Source organism: Elephantulus edwardii, unplaced genomic scaffold (assembly GCF_000299155.1).
Source record: "Elephantulus edwardii isolate Elephantulus edwardi_28Jun2011 unplaced genomic scaffold, EleEdw1.0 scaffold00022, whole genome shotgun sequence".
Classification (NCBI taxonomy): Eukaryota; Metazoa; Chordata; class Mammalia; order Macroscelidea; family Macroscelididae; genus Elephantulus; species Elephantulus edwardii.
Window position 1 is genome coordinate 25,974,051 of NW_006399772.1, and position 18,491 is coordinate 25,992,541.

The following is an 18,491-nucleotide window of genomic DNA, read 5'->3' on the forward strand; positions in this document are numbered from 1 at the left end:
CCTGGTCCAAGTATAGGTTTCACATAAGCAAAATCAAGTGTTCTGACATTCCCATTCTTCTCAAAGTTAGCTACAATTTGTTGTGATCCACACAGTCAAAGGCCTTTGCGTACTCAATGAAACGCAGACAGACATCCTATGGTACTCTTTACTTTCTGCCAAAATCCATCTGACACTGGCAATAATGTCTCTAGTGCCATGACCTCTTCTAAACTCAGCTTATATTTCTGATAGTTCTGTCAGAGTCTGGATAATCTTCTGCAGGATTTTGCTTGTGTGTGATATTAGCGATATCATTGGATAACTTCAACCCTGTTGGGTCACCTTTTTTTTGGAATGGGAATAAATATGAATCTCTTCTAGTCAGTTTGCCAGGTAGTTGTCCACCAGCATACCAGATCTAGAAGAGACCTATCCTAACCTTGGAGAGTATTATATTGTGTCAGCCACGTGGTGTAAGATGAAGTGCCGAGACCCTAAATCACAAAACGACAGGCATGGGGCAGAAGCTCAGGGGTAAGAACTCTCTTCCCAGGACTGCCTCAGACAAAAATCTTACCTGAAGCTGGTACATGGCATTTGGACTTACATCCTCCTCCTAAATCTGAGACAGGGATCAATGTGACAGATCAGCAGCAGTAAGTGGTGCAAGACATCACAGCAGTGAGTTGTGGGCTAAGCCATCCTATCAAGGAGTGACTGGGGGAGGGAGATGCTGGACCTGGGAGGCAGGAGTGCGAGGGGTGCTGACGTGGCAGGGAAAGGGAAGGGACAAGACATATGCACTGGGATGAGGGAGGACCCTGAAGGTATTGATTATTTGTGTAAAGGAAGTGTCTTTTATCTGCTCCTTTTGGTAAAAATATTTGTCTGATATTGTTCTAAAGCTAAGCACCCAAATTAAGACAGACTAAGAAGAAAGATTGGCCATCCACTTCCAAAATATAACAGGCCTTTGAAAACCCTAGGTACAGTGCTTTGACTAGTGGACCATGAAATTGAACATCTGTGAATGAACATTTCTGAATGGTGGTGTTGTTGTGAGGTGCCATTGAGTTGACTACAACTTACAGCAAATTTATGAACAACAGATTGTACACTTGCTCTGTCCTGTGCCATCAGGATGATCTCTACCATGCTTAGCCTGTTGCTCTCACTTCCTCTCCACTTTTCCGAGCAAGATGTCTTTTTCCACAGACTAGCACCTTCTAACAACATACTCAAAGTATGTGAGACAGAATTTCACCATCCTTGTCTTACAGGGACACCCTGGGTTTTCTTCAGAATGATGGCATCAGCAAATCACACCCTGTATCATATTTATGATAATAAGGTTGCTATTATGTACTGTTGTAGTGGACATTCCCAGTTGTTTCCTCCAGTTGGTTTTCAGAGGTTATTAATTGCATGAGAGGAGATTGCCCATCTTTATCCCATGGAATGGCTGGTTGGCAGTGCAACTCCTTACCTCTAGGTCACAATAACATATCAAAAAAGGGAGATTTCTTTGTGACTTTTTGTACCTCAAATACATCATATATTGGGGGCAACCTATACCAGTGTCATGACTTTTAGTATTACGGCAACCCCAAAGGAAAACAAAACTTTAGGATATCTATCGGTCCTCCGTGCTTTGGCAGTCTTGGGAGTGGCTTTCCTACTCCTCTTGCAGTCATAACTCTTGACCGTCACACAGCTATGCCTTTTACCTGGTTCTAGAATATTCAGGGGAAGGGAAAGTTGGTAAGAGCTTCTCATTTTCCTCATCTCCAGAGAATTTCACTCTTACTTGTTGGTTTTCCCTAACTCTACTCGTAATAGTCCTTTGATTGAGTCTTCGACTCTGTGATGCATTTTGTACCAGGGCCCTGACTAACAGAGCTATTTCCTGGCTAAGTTTTCTGTTTGTGCATATATTAATTTCTATTTACTATTCATGTATGTCTTGTGAGTATATTTGCATAGCCTACAGGCAGAAGACCAAGACTTAGAAATGCCCTTAGGCAGGCAGAACAATTACTATATCCATAAGTGGATCTTCTAATCTCAAACTAATTGTTAATTATTAATTAAGACCTTTTTTCCCAGTGAATGTTTTTAAATAAGAAAATACCAGTTAAATTTAGCTTCCTAAAATGAAATTCAAGGCCATATTCAAGCATTTGTGAAATATAATCATACTTTTAATATTAATTTTCTGTTAGTGATATAGGGCAAAGCATTATATGAAATCTAGTGTAAATTTGGCAGTTAATCTTTACTAACACAGGAGTTTTTCCAGGCCTCTTCATTGCCTGTGACATATATAATTATAAACTGCATAAAAGGGAAAGATTAAGTAACCAAATAAAATATTATGAATACATTATAGTGTCATTTTTGTTGTAACTGCAGGACATATCAATCCTCCAAATTAGCTCCTTCCTAAAAACACACATTTATTGAGCATTTGCTACTTGTCAGTGTTACGGCAAATGAAGTGGGATGATCAGAAACCAGATTCCAGAAGGCTCTTTGGTGATGTCATAAGTCCATGAATCACTGGTTGGGAATAATCAAACTGAAAACTCAGCTCCCCTACTTCTGGTGTAATACTCATCTTCACTGTATTACCTTCAGTCAGCAGACGTTCAGTTCCTAACCAAACAGACGTTAAAATGCACCAGCAAAGCTGTCTTGTCACATCCTTCAATGAGTCTGACCAAACTGAGAACGCCGTCTTCCGCACAACCACCTTCTCTGTAGGCACAAGCCCCCAAACTCAGGCATGCCCAGGGCGTCCTCATTCTAACCAACTGGCTACAAGTGCATCGGTTCCGGGGAAAACATTCATCTTAGGAAATGTGTTTTATTCAAACAAAAGGATTCAAATAAGAACTAACCAAAGGTAAGAGTGTGTATTATAAGGTCTGGGATGCTTCCAGGTACAAAGTGTCTCCTAACTTTAGAGACACGTTACTTCCTTAGCATCAAACTATAACCTTACTCAAAGAGTGCTGCCAAGCAGAGGAGAAGCTCCTCACTTCCTTTGGCGCCCAGAGTTTTCATGGGAGCTCACTCTCGCAGTGCTGTCATAACTTACATGTCTTCACACCTTCCTGGAGGCTAACTTGATACCTTTAGATTTCAGTTCTGCTGGAGGTAAGAACTGGTAAGGCGTGCAATACTCCACACTGATGGGTATAGCCTTTGAGCTTCACCAGTAAGTGTTTTCAATTGTCTTCATTTTCTGCACACAAGATTGTGCCATCTACACAGCAGTTCTTAATGAGTCTTCTTCCAGTGCTGATTCCACATTTTCCTTCATTCTGTCCACATTTTCAGATTATTTTTTTCCAGCACAGAGATAAGCAAGTATATAGTGAAAGAATACTACTCTGACATGTTTCCTGATTTTGGTGTTATTTGTTGTTGATTGCTGTCAAGTCAAGGTTGACTCATAGTGACTCTATGAACAAAAGACCTAATGTCTTTCCCTAGCTATCTTTGTTTCCCCAAGTTCATAGAGTTTTCAGAGGCATGTGGTTTAGGAAGTGGATGCCACTCCTACTTCCCAACCCATTTTACAACTGGGAGCTCCACCAAACACTGTCCACAATGGGAAACCATTACAGTATTTGCTATCCCCATGGCACAAGGTTCAGCATCATAGCAAACCCAGGTTACCTCATACAGCACATTGACAAAGAGGGATTTGCAAAGTGGAAGAACGTTCCTCCAGATATAACAGAACGAGTCTCATTTAGCAGTGGTTAAGTGTTGTCGAGTTGAATATGACTCAGCGTGAGCTTTGCACAAAAGACCTGAATTCTGTTCTATCACTAATATCATTTCTTTACATTTAAACCACCCGATATCATGTGTCCTGTTAAACGACTATCTCTTATTATATGCATAGGTGAGGCATGAACACAATGAAGTGTTCTAGAATGCCAGTTCTTCAAATTGTGCATAATTTGTTACGATCCACACAGTTAAATGACTTTGAAGAGTAAAGAAACCATCCCCAAGCATCTCTTTTAATAGTGTCATCTATGTCCACCTAAGATCCACCTGACATTATGATATCCTTTGTTTGACATCCTCTTCTGAATACAATTTGAGTACCTGGAAGTTGCCTACCTATGAACTTGCTCCAATTGTTTTAAGTTATCTTCACCAATATGCGTGCATGTGATATTAATGATTTTGTTCTATAATTTCTGCATTCTATCAAATATTCTTTCTTTGGAATAGGATCTCATATGGATCCCTATTTGCACACTGCAATATGTTGTTTGATTTCTTGACTACTGCTTTCACGTGTGTTGTGGATCCAAGTAAAATGAAATCATTGGAAAATTCAGTATTTTCTCCATTTATCATGGTATTACTTATTGGCCCAGTAGCAAAGACTTTTTTTCTTTCTTGCTCTTAATATGTCATCTATACTAAAAGCTGTAGTCTTTGATCTTTTCAGGAAGTATTTTAATTTCTCTTTGCTTTCAGCAGGCAGTACTGTTTCATCTTCACATCACAAGACAATTCTATTGTTGTTAGACACCATCAAGTTCACTATGACTCATATCAACCCTTTGAACAACAGATCTGAAACTTGGTGGATGAGCCTTCCCAAATACTGATGCCAAGCCTTTCTCTATATGATGCAGTTTTGCAGATTGTTTGTTTCACATACAGGTGAAAGAATGGGAATCCCGGAACACTTTATTGTGCTTATACAAAACCTATACTTGGACCAGGAGGTAGTTGCCAGAACAAAGAAAGGAAACACTGCATGGTTGTACACCAGGAATGTGTCCTATCTCGATACCTTTACAGTATATATGCAGAACAGATTATCTGGGAGGCTGGGCTCTAAGAGGAGAAATGTGGCATCAGGATTGGAGGAAGACTCATCAACAATTTGTGTTATGCAGTTGACACAACCCTGCTTGCTGAAACTGAGGAGGACCTGAAATGCTTGCTGAAGAAGGTCAAGGACTGCAGCCTTGGCACCAGCAGCCAGGAAATTAAAAGACATAATGCATTGAGAAAATCTGCAGTTAGAGACCTCTCCAAAGTACTGAAGAGCAGTAATATCAGTCTGGAGACTAAGGTGTGCCTGACCCAGGCCATGGTCTTTGCAGTCACTTGCTATGCATCAGAGAGCTGGATAATGACTAGGGATGATAGAAGGAAAATTGATGCCCTTGAGCTGTGGTGCTGGAGAAGAGAGTGGAATTTACCGTGGACTGCTAAGAGAATGAATAGGTTCATCCTGGAAAAGGTAAAGCAAGGCTGCTCCTTTGAGGCAAGGACTCTGAAGTTTCATCTAACATACTTTTGACATGTTGCAAAGAAGGATAGATGTCATGCTTGGGAGGGTGGAGGGAAATCACAGGAGAGGAAGGCCCTCAATGAGATAGATTGACTCAGTGACTGGGGTAATGGGGATAGGTGTGTGTGAGATGGTGAGACTGGCACAGGAGAGAACAGAGTTTAGGGCTATTGTACATAGGGTCACTATGAGTTGCAGGTGACACGATGGCACATAAAAATAACAACAGGCAAATAAGTAAAGTGAAAGGCTACAACCCTGACTTGTAATTTTCCTGATTTTAAACTGTTGTTCTAAAAATTACTTCCTCTTCATGTATCTATAAGATCATCAAGAGCACAATGATTTGTTCTGAAATTCCCTTTCCTTACAGTGTTATCCATAATTTGTTATTGTATATACAGGCAAATGACTTCAAATATTCAAGGAAACAATGTTAAATTATGTCCTGATATTCTTTACTTTCATGCAAGATCCATTTGATATCTGTAGTGACAACCCTCATTCCATGTCCTCCTCGGAATCTGGCTTGGATCTCTTCCATTAGGCTTCTTTTGATGAACTGCCACAACTGTTTTTTATTTATCTTCAGCAACATTTTAACTTTATGATATTGTTCAATAACTCCCACATTCTGTTCCATTACTTTTCCTTGAATTATTCATGAGTATGGATATTTGCTGGCTAGTTTCTTAAAACCACTGATCCTACCCTGGTAGAGCTTTTAATACGTCTGTCTTTCTTGTATGTTAACAATGCTTGGACTTAAACTAATGCTGTGCTTCCTAGCAGCAAGGGTGAAAGGGAAATAAGATTCAATTCTACCTTTTAAGCAAAAGAAGTAAAAAATCAGCTTTTAAGAGCAGGATTTTTTTCATGGTAATAAATTGTAGTGAAATTTTACTTAAGAACACTTATTTTCTTACAGAAAATTTAATGAATAATGCTAAAATTTTAATTCTTTTTTTTCTGTTGTGCTTCTCAAGAAATGAATCTTCATGTTTCACCTCAGAATAAAAGAACATTGACTCTGTCTTATTATGATGCAGTAATGCTTCATTAACAGGGATGCCTTACAAATAGGTTATCATTTTCTCAGCCAGATCACACTGGGCTAAATAATGAGATACGGGAATACATTGAACAGCTTGAATTTTGCTGACTTTTACTTAGGAGTGTCAAGTGTTTTAAATTAGACTATGTTAGTATTGATGAAACGGGCACAAGGGGGAAAATAATTTAAAAGCTTTGTTCCATTTTGAGCACGAGGTAAATTGTATAATTTAAAACCAAACAGTGTGACCTGGGAGTAGGGAAACAACACTCTCATTTACTGCTGGAGAGAGTGGAGACTGTTGCAACCTTTATGGAAGGCAATTCAGTAATGTCTATAAAAATTTGCAAAGCACTTACCCAATGTCTGGGTAATTACACACGCTGATAAGAACTTACCACTAGATGTGCGGATCTCTTTTGTTGCGTCTTTGAAATAGTATATGAAAAAAAAATTAGAAAAGGAATTGAAATACATATTAAAAAGGAAATGACTATATACATACATATTGTTCATCTAATGGTAGGTTTTTACCAGAGATTATTTGATAGAATCTTTATCCAAGTGGAAAATTGCTGAGTAGAATATTATTAGTTCATATCCTCATGGAATCCAGACCTTCTGAAGCAGAGACTGGAAAAGCCCCTGAAACTATTACCCTGAGGTAATCTTTAAACCAAACAGTCATTTAACTTTCTTAGTAAAGTAAGCTCTGGATCCGTAGTGGTTAAGGAGTTACATTGCCAACCCAAAGGCACGCAGTTCAAATCCACCAGTTGGACTGCGGGACAAAGAATGGGAAGTCTCATCCTGTGAGATTTACAGCCTCTCAAAACCTGCTGGAGGTTCAACTTTGAGATGGTTGCGACTTGACGGCACACAACTACAATTATTGTGAACTTGTAAAGATCTGAGGGATCTGATTGACAACAACAACGACTGGGATGGATAGATAGGAAATTGTGGGATCTGTGAGTTTCTGTCAATAAGGATGAGACAGTTTGGAAAATTATCAGATATGTCATCGCTAAATATTTTTTCCCACTCTGTGGGTTTCCTTTTTACCCAAGAATGTAAAGCTTAGTGGGAGGAGGTTGCATATCTTTCTCCTCAGGAGTGACAAGTGGATTTGAATCACTGGAGATGCATAACTTTTAAAATGTTTTTAATATTTGAAAGCTTGCAAATCATGTTGGTTTTTCTTTTTTTATACTGATTTTTCATTTAATCATTCATTTTGTTTTCTAACATTAATTACAGTTTATTAATATAATAAACTTGTTACAATGTCTGATGAAATTCTGATGGCTTGGTACATAAGAAATTGTACTGCTCACCTAAAGCCCAAGATTCCATTCCATCAGCTGCTCTGTGGGGAAAAAAGACAGTCTTTCCTGGCTATGTACAACCTCTGAAAACTCACGGGAGGATCAGCTGGGAGTCAATTCAGACTTGACGGTACATAGGAACAACAATAATCAAACTCTTCTTATACATTGCCTTTCCCTTTGCCCGGTTTTTCTCTTTATTGATTTCCATTCCCCTTCCCCTCTTCTCATGCTTGACAACCTCCAATATTGATTCTATATGTAAATTTTTCCTTCACTTTATATATTTGTGGTCTTATGCCAAAATTGTCCTTTTGGGACTGAATTATGTCAGTGGGCATTTAGTGAGAGTCATCCATGCTGGGTAGTATTTAATGAATTCTTGATTGTTTTTAGTGATGCATAATTCTCCATTGTGTAGATGTACTGTAGTTTCTCTAACCATTCATCCTTGATGGACACGTGGTTTGCTTCCAGCTCTTATCAGTTTTAAGTAATCCTGCAGTAAACGTAGAGGCATGTGTGTTGGTTTGTGTTACAGGCTTAGCGAGCAGCCAGCGCTACGGCGAACAGGATCACAGCTCCTTGTGTGTTCCTGTGGACCCTGTCCTGTAACACAACATACTCTGCCTCAGAAGCCAAGAGAATAACACTTCTGTCTTTTCATTCTTTTCAGCATTGCGACTTCCAGTCAGTCCGTCTGTGTGTTTGGATCAGCACTCACAGTTAAATCCGAGACCTTCACATCACCTGTTTAAAACAGTGAAGCCACACTTGTGGAAGTCGTGGGACTGGAGACATGAACAATTGTAAGATAGTAATTGTGGAGTTGTTTCCAGCTTACATTTAGGGAGCAGCTAGCAAAAGACAAGCAAGGACCGATCTAGGTTAAATAGAGCGACCTATTTAACTCCTTGGTTCTGTTACATAAATTTTCAGGTATTCCCTTTACGAGAGAATGCCTTTACTATTTTCTTTTAGACTAATTCAGACCTCTGCTTCTGTAGAATCAACATATGAGTAAGCAAGATGCTGCTTTCAGAGTTTACATTAATGGAAATTGAATTTTAAACCTTGACTATGTGAAACAGTAAAATTTTAACTTCCATTTTAACTTCAGATGACATTACCTTAGTCTATGAGTATGACTGAATGTATTTTTTTCAGCTATTAAATTTTTTTTTTAACTATAACTCTTGTTCTCCAAGAAAGACAGTCATTTGCAGGCTGTTGAGTTTTCCAGGTAACCTCCAGAGAAAGGCTGTTAGACAGATCAGCATCAAACTAAAGTGAGAAATGAAAAGATGCTAAATCTTCTTCCCGAGAGCCACAAATGAGTTTGCTTCATCTCATTTTATAATTATCGAGTTTTTCAGCAGTCAATAGAATTAGTGAAAAAACATGTGTCCTTAAGTTTATTTAGACTTCAAATGGTAAAGTGGGGTAATGTTCCTGTAGTTGAAACTTAGACCATTAAAGTGCAGAAACATGCTGGATACAAGCCAATTGTTCAACATTTTGCTGTTATTTGGGATGAGAGCATATTTGCCCCATCACCTCCTGTTATTTTCCCCTTGTTCCCTCGTGTCCTTATCATCCATCCTTTAAAGTAATTTGCAGCCTTTTGAGAGAAGATTATTAAGTAGAATTAGTTGACATGGAGTCTCCAATTTACCACAGAGTTAAGCTGCAATGATTCATGTTTTTATTTTTCTCAAATGTAGTATTTATATATATGTTTTTATTTTTATACATACATTTGTATTTTATATATGTTTTTATGTCTTTTTTTAAATCAGTGGCTTTATAAATCTAATCTCTGAATTATAATTATAACATAATTATAACATCTGCAACTTGCATGCTCCAACATTGTAAGTAGTGTGTATTACTATCAAAAGATATGCAGAAACAAATAAAACCCTGCTATTACTGAGTATCCCATCGACTTCCAAATACCAAACAGCTATGCATTGGAGAAAGTAGGGCCAGAGTGCTTCTTAGAGGCAAAGATGCCAAAGCTTCATCTCACATACTTTGGGCATGTTGTTGGGAGAGACTATTCCTTGGAGCAGGACATACTTGGAAAGGGAAGAGAAAGAGAGGAAGACCCTCAACTGGATGGATCAACACAGTGACTGCAGCAATGGGCTGATATGAGTCTGGGATGATGAGGTGGTACAGGCTAGGACACGGTTCAGATCCCTTATTCTAGGGTCACCGTGAGTTGTATTTTACTTCACAGCACTTAACAACAGCTACTCATTGTGGAGATCTCTGATGACTGAATAGATAAGGAGTTGCACTGCCTACTCAAAGCCAGCCTGTTCAAATCCACCAGCTGCTCTGCGGGAAAAAGATGGGCAGTCTTTTCCCATGCAATTCATTGCCTCTGGAGAGTCAGCTAGACACTGCTTCCGACTTGACAGTGAGCTTGAGTTTTTGACTGTTCATTGCTGTGAATTGTGGTTCATTGTAACTCCAATATGTCATAAGTATTTTAATGGGCTCTTGGTGACTCAGACACTTTAAAAAAACTTAACGTAATTTGATGGTGAGAATTAACTAGAGAAAGTATAAGTGAGAACAAAAGAGATGTTTCACTGTTCCCTTAACGACACTTTCTATCACTGTGACTGTCACAGTAGCATCAGTGTGAAGTCAGGAGAATGAGTAGTGGAATGTTTTTAAAACCTTTAACCAGTATTTTAAGTATTGTTTCCTTAACCAAACCCCATTTGATTAAATGCCAGAGTGGAAACCTCTGACCAAATGACCTGCTCCAGTACGCCGCCTGGTGGTGATGCTAATAAACCTTGAAAATTATTAAAACCCAGCTGGAGGCCAACAATGGATAGATAAGAAGATTGCAGAAAGCTTGTAGGCGATTCACAAATGATGTGCTGTTGTTGTTATTTGCCATCAAGTCTATAACAATTCATAGCAACAGCATGCATGTCAGAGTGGAATTGTGTTCATTAGGATTGTTAAGGCTGTCTCCTAAGAAGTCTCTGGGTAGTTTTGAACTGCTAACCTTTCTACTGTTGCAATTGCTGTTCTGTTAGGGCCATTGAGCCGAGTACAACTCATAGTGACCCTGTGAATAACAGACATGAACTCTGTCCTATCCTGTGCCATTCTCATCATCACTGACACACTTTTGGACCCACCAGGCAGTCTACACCAATTACAAAGCCAACCACAAGTTATGGTTGTTAACTATATGGCTGTTCAATTTTATTTTTTTTCACTTTTAGGAACCAAACAACAGTCCTCTCTCCACATGAAACCACATTTAAAGCTGAAGACCTATCTGTGATTCTTAAGGCGTACGTGCTAGTGACATCCTTAACCCCTTTGCGGGCATTCATCTACTCTACAGGCACAGTTTGGAATCCACCAAAGAAAAAACGCATCACTGTCAAGGTAAAGGCTGGGTCAGAGCCATGACTTCACACGAAGCCACTGGAGATTAGTCAAGTGTGCTGGGCTGCGTTTCTCTAACCTTTATTATTATCCATTCCCAGTGAACAAAGATTGCATCTTTTTATAGCTGCAGACAGGAAGTTTCATTTAATAGGTCCTAGTTCAAAAATGATGTGGAAACAGTTTAATTCACCAGGGATCTCAAAGGCTATATTCTCTCCCCAACTCATCATTTTAGTTTAATTCATTGACCTATCACAGAGCTACTTCTCAGCTGTATGCTGTTTTTTTCTTGACTCTCCATTTATTCAAGAAAACTACAACCAATGCAACAAATGCAACAAATGAAAAGTTAATTTTGAACTGACCCATTTGCTTCAGCCTTCAAAAAGCATAATACCTTTTTCATTACACTAGTCAATAGGGCTGTTGTACATAGGGTCGCTATGAGTCGCAAGCGTCTCGACGGCACATAACAACAACAACAGTCAATATAGAACATTTGCTGAGCAAGAATCAAGTACCAACTGTGCCCAATATTATAAGTCATGCCATACAGGATGGTGAGGAAGTTTTCAAAGAAGAGCTGAAAAGTTTGTGGTTGTTGTTGTTCTTAGGTGCTGTTGAGTCAAGTATGATTCATAGTAACCCTGTCCTGTCTTCTCCTACCCTGTGCCAATCTCATAATCTCAGACACATTTTGAGCCCATTGCTGCAGACACTGTGTCAATCCACCTGGTTGAGGATTTTCCTCTCTTTCACCGTCCTTGCCTGTGGACGAGAAGTTTAGGGTGAAACTAGGTTAGGGTGAAAAGTTTAGGTTAGTTCTAAAGGCAGCTCAGTTTAACACAGCTGGAAAAATGTCCAAAGACATGTTTGATAAACTTTAAACTTAAAGGGATGCTTGATTTTAGAGACTTTTTTTTAAGATTGTTGTTGTAAGGTGCTATTGACGTGACCACAGCTCAGCGTGACCCCATGCTCAGCAGAGGAAACCCAAACCCAGTCCATTCACAGATCCTCCTCACAATCTCGGCGATGTTGAAGCCCATTGTTGTAGTCATTCTGTCTCCCTCAACGACGGTGTTGGAGGGTCAGCAAGGAGATGAACACCCTCAAGGAGATAATGCAATGTCTGTGGCAATGGACTCAACTTATGTCAGGGAGGTCGAGGCTGGCTCAGGACAGAGTTCAGATCTATTGTTTATGGGGTTGCTAGTTCTACTCAACCTGCAAGCCCTTAACAACAACCGTCACCTCGAGGAAGTGTCTCTCTCCTTTGACCCTCTACTTTTCTAAGCATGCTGTCTTTCCAAGGACTGGCCGTTCCTGATAGCAGGCCCAGTGTGTGTGATCCAAAGTCTTCCCATCCATGCTCCCAAAATAAGAGGAAAATAAGAGGAAATGGAAGAGGCACAGGAGCCTCATGATTTCAAGTGACTAAAGTGTGACTCAGCTTGAATTCTTCTCTCCTCAGTATTCATCACATAAGCACTACACTTTAAATTCTGGAGAATACTCCCATGTGGAAAAGTTTAAAATGACTCATTGAAATACTGTTTTAAGCAATAGCAATAAAACAGACCAACAGGATAAGAAGTGCAAGTATTACTTTATTGCCCAATGGGACACAGAATTGATTTAATTCCTCTTTGATCGAGTTATCAATTATCCCCCAAACATCTGATGTCACCTTTGCTGTCTCTTGTCCTGTGTGCACATGGGATGACCTCAATTCTGTATTCTGTTACAGCCGGTCCACTAGGATTTTTAATCATTGTGATAGTATAAACATGGCTAAAACTTGGCAGGAAAATGTCAATCTCTCTATTGTTTTCTTTTCAGGGTTAACTATGTTTTTGTTATTGTTGTTGTGTGCCATTGTTAGAACCAACCCGCAACTGACCCTGCAGCAGGCTTTTAGAGACAGTAAATCACACAGGAGGAGACTGGCCAGCCCTCTGTAGAGCAGCTGGTGGATTCGAACTGCATGCCTTTGAGATTGTAGCACAATAGACATTTCCTCATAAACACTTTGGAATATTGCTGTTTTCGGTGCCATCCAGTCAGCTACAGCTCATAGGAACCTTGTGTGCAACAGATTGAAACCCTGCCCCATCGTGTGCCCTCCTCACAATCCCCACCATGCTTAAGCCCGTAGTCACACTGGTAAATGTCTCTGCTTGAGGTTCTTCCTCATCTCTGACCTTCCATCCATAGTTTTCAACCCCCTGGGACTCCATCATATAGTTAGATGGAATTGATGTATCTTAAGTTGAATAATTATTTATTATTAACATCGTTGTTGTTATGTGCCATCGAGTCTCTTGCAACTCATACTGACCCCTATGTACAAGAGCCCTAAACGCCGTTCTATCCTGTGCCAACCTCACTGTCTCAGACACACTCATTCCCACCACTCCAGTCACAGAATCGATCCATCTCATCGAGGGTCTTCCTCTCCTGTGCCATCCCTCCACTCTCCCAAGCATGATGTCCCTCTCCAAGGAGCAGTCCCTCCTTGCAACATGCCCAAAGTATGACAGATGAAGCTTGAGAATCCTTGACCCCAAGGAGCATTCTGGCTTCACCCTCTCGTATTCATGATTTGTCCCTTATTAGAGTTCAAACTAATACCTTTCTCAGAGGTGTTTTTCAGGCATCAATTTTTTTGTGTGTTTTTTTCCTTTTAATTAGTTTATTTACAAAATTCTAATAGAAATTTGAACAAATTATTTCCATTTCTCTCACCCCCCCACCCACCAAATTGTATAATCCAATGATTTATCCCCTCTTCCCCCTGAACATCCACATCCCTCTGCTTCCAGCCTCTCCCACCCCTCCTGGATCCTTATACTCATTCTATGATAATGGTTTTATACAATATTTATCGCTGTGGGACGGAGTTAGTTCACTCAACATAATGCTCTCCACTCCCCCCTCAAGTTAGGTAATAATTTACAAAGTTATTGCTCCTGCGTGCTGCATAGTATTCCATTATGTGAATGTACCATAATTTCTCAATCCATTCATTTGTGGTTGGACATTTGGGTTGTTTCCATGTTTAGGCATCAATGTTTATTGATCTTGTTGGGTGTATTTTGTTTGTTTAAAAAGTGTATGGTATATATATTTGAGTTTTACTTGAATAGAGAGATAATATTTTTTGAAAGTTGATCTTAGGTTTGGCAAACTTGTTACATGATTGAACTGTTGATACTGTTGGCTTTCCTAAATTGATGATTATTTAATCTGTAAGTCAAGTCATGCTTGACACTTTTCCTTCTAATCTTAAGGAGTTCTGGTGGCACGACGCATTATGTATTGGGCTGTTAACCAAAAGGTCTTCTAATTCATCAGCGGCTTTGTTAGAGAAAGACAGTCTGTTCCCTCTCATAAGGATTCATAGCCTCAAAAACCCAATAGAGGGTCATTTGAGTTGAAGTAGACTCAATGGTAATGAATTTGTTTTTTTTTCTGTTTGCTCCTAATCTTTATATGGTTTTTTTTACTCTTTATCAGTGTCGTCTAGAATTAACCTTTTCCCCCTATTTTTGTTGGCTTGCATTCAAACATTCATACATACTGTGTTCTATGTCCAGTGTGTGCCATACAGCATTTCACTTACATTGTGTTTTGTTCTTGTACATCGTGTTTTATATGATCATGAATCTTAAAGGGATTTCTCCTCAAGTTTGTCCATTACACATAGCATTTGCAAAGGTTTTTGCATTTCATCTCTACAAAGAAGTAGAAAACATAATGGATCACCAAGTACCTATCACTCTGCTTGATATTTTACATTTTATAACTAATATTGTTTCAACTGTACTTTTACTCTTCTTCCTCCCTAATGCTGGTTTGCTTTGAAAAACAGTTCAGATTTGACACAATTTAATCTGCAAACGTTTGTAAGGGTTTCCTTCTCACTGATACCCAGATGAACCTAGCTGGGGGTGGGAGGGGGGAGGTGGATTTGAACCCAAAAGATGCCTTTGGGTTAGTGGCTTAATGGAATTCGCCATCAGAATACCCTGAACCTTTTGAGGATATACAATATTTACTAAGTTAAGAGAATTCCCATTTATCTTTCTTTTTCTCATTGCTCTTGAGTTAGAACTGACTCAGAACTGACCCTTCAGTGAGTTTCAGAGGCTTTCAATCTCCCAGGGGGAGATGATCTTTTTTTTGCATCTTTCTGAGCTGTTGGATTTGAACCACTAGCTTTTGGATTGGCAGAGCACAACTCTTTACCGCTAGGTCATCAGCTCCCTCATTTATAGCTCGTCTGCTAGAATGTCATAAAAAGATTCTGAACTTGACAAGTTGCCCCCACTTCACCCTTCTGAACTTCACCCCTGTCCCCTCTGAGCTGACTGAGATAATCATGATATTTTTTCCCCCTCTTCTTCAATTATGTGATGTTATACCTTGCTAGGTTTTGTTTTACCAAATTAAAGCCTACTGTGTAATTGTGATAAACCCTCCTTGACTGTTTGCAGTTATCTTCCTATATTCTTTTGGATTTGATTAGATACAATTTTTGTCTCTTAACAAATTAAATAGACTAATAATTTGATTTTCTTTATTGCCCTTATCTTTTTTTTTTTAACAACCAAGATTCCACTGGTCTCATAAAACTGCTGGAAAAGCTTAACTCTTTTTCAATTTTGGGGAAATAACTTATATATGGTATGAAGTAACTGATCATTGGCTGAACATACCACAGTTTTTCAATCCATTCATTTCTTGATGGGCATTTCTGCTGTTTCCATTTTATTGCTATTGTAAATAACATTGCTATGAACCTAGGCATACAAATATCCATTCCTGTCTCAGTTCTGATTTTCTTTGGATATATTCCTAGCAGTGGAATAGCTGACTCGTATGGGATTACTACGTTCAGCTTTTGAGGAAACACCAAACTGCATTCCAGAATGGTTTTACCATTTTACAATTTCACTAACAGTGTATGAGAGTCCCAATTTATTATCTTCATTCTCTCCAGCATTGATTATTTGCTGTGTTGTTAAACTTTGCCACTGCTGCTGGAGTTCTTTTTAAATTAAGGAAGAGGTCTGAAATTCCAAAAAAGAAAAAAAATTAGTTTTCACAACATTTCATGCCTTCACAGCATTTGGACTATTTTAAGGGCTCTCTATATAATTATACACTTTGACATTTTACATTTTTAAGGAATTTTTCACTTTCATTTAAGTTATTAAATATATATATGGCTGTTCATACTGCTTCAAGAAAATTTTTAGTTTTGATGGAAATATTGCCGGTTTTTTAAGTTTAGGGTCTATTTTTTTTCCTTTAGGAAAAGAATAAATTTTATCAAGGAATTCATCACCTTTATTTTCCCCATTGATAGCACCCTTTGGGGTCTGCTACTTTTGAGGGTTTGTCATTTGAAGCTCAGTTTAGAATTTCAAAGACAATCTTTGCCTGAGACTATTTTATTTTGTTCTAACATTCCAATGAATGAACATAAAAATCTAGACTCAGAGATCTTTGATAAAAAGAGATAAAAGTTACTGATAAAAGTAATTTAAGATTGTTATTCCATTGTCTTCTGTTGCCCTATGTTGTTGTTGAGAAATCTGCTGTCATTTTATGCTTGTACTGTGAGTGATCTGTTCTTGCTTCCAGAAGTGTTGATCTTATCCCCTTTTTACTCTTTGGCCCACTGTGAGTCCAATTAGCTGATGTGTTTTACCCTTAATTCTGAAAAATTTCAATAACTCTCATTGACTCTTCTACCCCCTCTCTTCTTTTTTCTTTTTAAATAATTTTTTTTTTTTTACAGAGGTTTTGGATTTCCATTCATTCATTGCCACAATTTTCTCCCTTCCCACCCATCCGCACCAGCTCACTTTCCCCTCCGAAGAGAGAAAAAAGAAAAAAAAAATTCCTTCATTAGTATGCAATTCCCACGTCCCTTCTCCTCACCCTCACAACCCCGAGTACACTTCTCTATGCAACCTTGATTCTGGATTCCTGTGCTAACCATAATACTCAATCATATATCACTTCTAATCTGTTCTTTCCCTCATCTGTTTCAATACAATATACATAATTTATCCAGTTTTTTCTGTCATACCCCCACCCTGATGACAGACCCATTCTTCTTATGGTTAGCCAAATTTGGCCCTTTCATTTCTATTCTCCCCCATTGTTCTGACTTTTCTTCTTTATCTTCTACATCTTTATCAGCTTTATTAAAAGTATTCTATTTTCTTTAGCAGTTAAATTATCTGATCTTACTAATCCCTCAGACCTTCCTAGTTGGATCTTTTCTACATTTTGTATTTCTCTTATGTTTTTTCCATATTTAATACTATTTATTTAAACCCTAAATCTCTGCCTCTGGATTTAAGAATTTTTATTTACATGTAATTTTCTTAATATATTTCCTTTTTGTTCTTTTTACTGGTTCTTTATTGATATTTTATTTTACTACACTCTTCTATTTCTCTATTGGCTGGCCCCCGGTTCTGACAGCGCAGATTCCTCTGTCTCTCCTGTTCTGCCCAAGCGGATTCCTGTCACGCCCTCTGCACGTCCTGGGAACGATTTCAGCGCAGCCTTGGGCCTTTTGTACTTGTGGGCAGGGAAAAGTTTATTCCGTGAGTCTTAGTTAAATATATTTATCATGCTTTGTGTTGTGGTGCAGGAGAAGAGTATTGAACCTCCAAGAGAACAAACAAGTCTGTCCTGGAGAGGGTGAAATCAAGTTGTTCCTTGGAGGCAAGGGTTTTGAAGCTCCATCTCACATACTTTGGGCATATTGCTAGGAGGGACTAGTCCTCAGAGAAGGATATGATAATCTTGGAAGGGTGAAGGACAGCACAGGAGAAGAAGACCCGTGGATGAGATGAACTGATATAGTAAGTGCGGTAGTGGGGTATTTTGGAGTCAGTGAAACTGGCTCAGGGCAGGGCAGGCTTCAGAGCTATTGTCCCTAGGGTCACTGTGAGTCCCAGGCAACTCAATGGCACATAACAACAACAACCACCAACAACAACTTATTTTAAATATGTGGCTTACCAGTTTTAGCAGCATGATTTAGATTGTTGTCTTTATTTTGAAGCAGGTATACTGTTCACAAAGCAGGAGCGGCATCCACTTCTGAAATGGCCTGCCTCCGGAAACTCTATGTAGCAACAGTGCTCAGGTCGTTCATTCATAGGGTCGCTATGAGTTGTATACGACTCGACAGCATCAAACAACAACATACTTACTGTTCACATACATATGATAGAAGGAGACTTGATGTCATTGAGCTGTGGTGCTGGAAAAGAGTATTGAGGGTACCATGGATTGCCAAGAAAACAAACAGATTCATCCTGCAGAGGGTTAA

General features: G+C 39.0%; 1 protein-coding gene across 1 annotated transcript in view; it reads left to right on the forward strand.

Annotated features, from left to right (window-relative positions):
- CPED1 (cadherin-like and PC-esterase domain containing 1) overlaps positions 1–18,491 on the forward strand; it is a 354,996-nt gene that overhangs the window by 133,205 nt on the left and 203,300 nt on the right. Inside the window, exons 5-6 of the mRNA XM_006882700.1 lie at positions 8,376–8,508; positions 10,957–11,125. Coding sequence (XP_006882762.1) covers positions 8,376–8,508; positions 10,957–11,125 — 302 coding nt within the window. The remainder of the gene's footprint in view (positions 1–8,375; positions 8,509–10,956; positions 11,126–18,491) is intronic.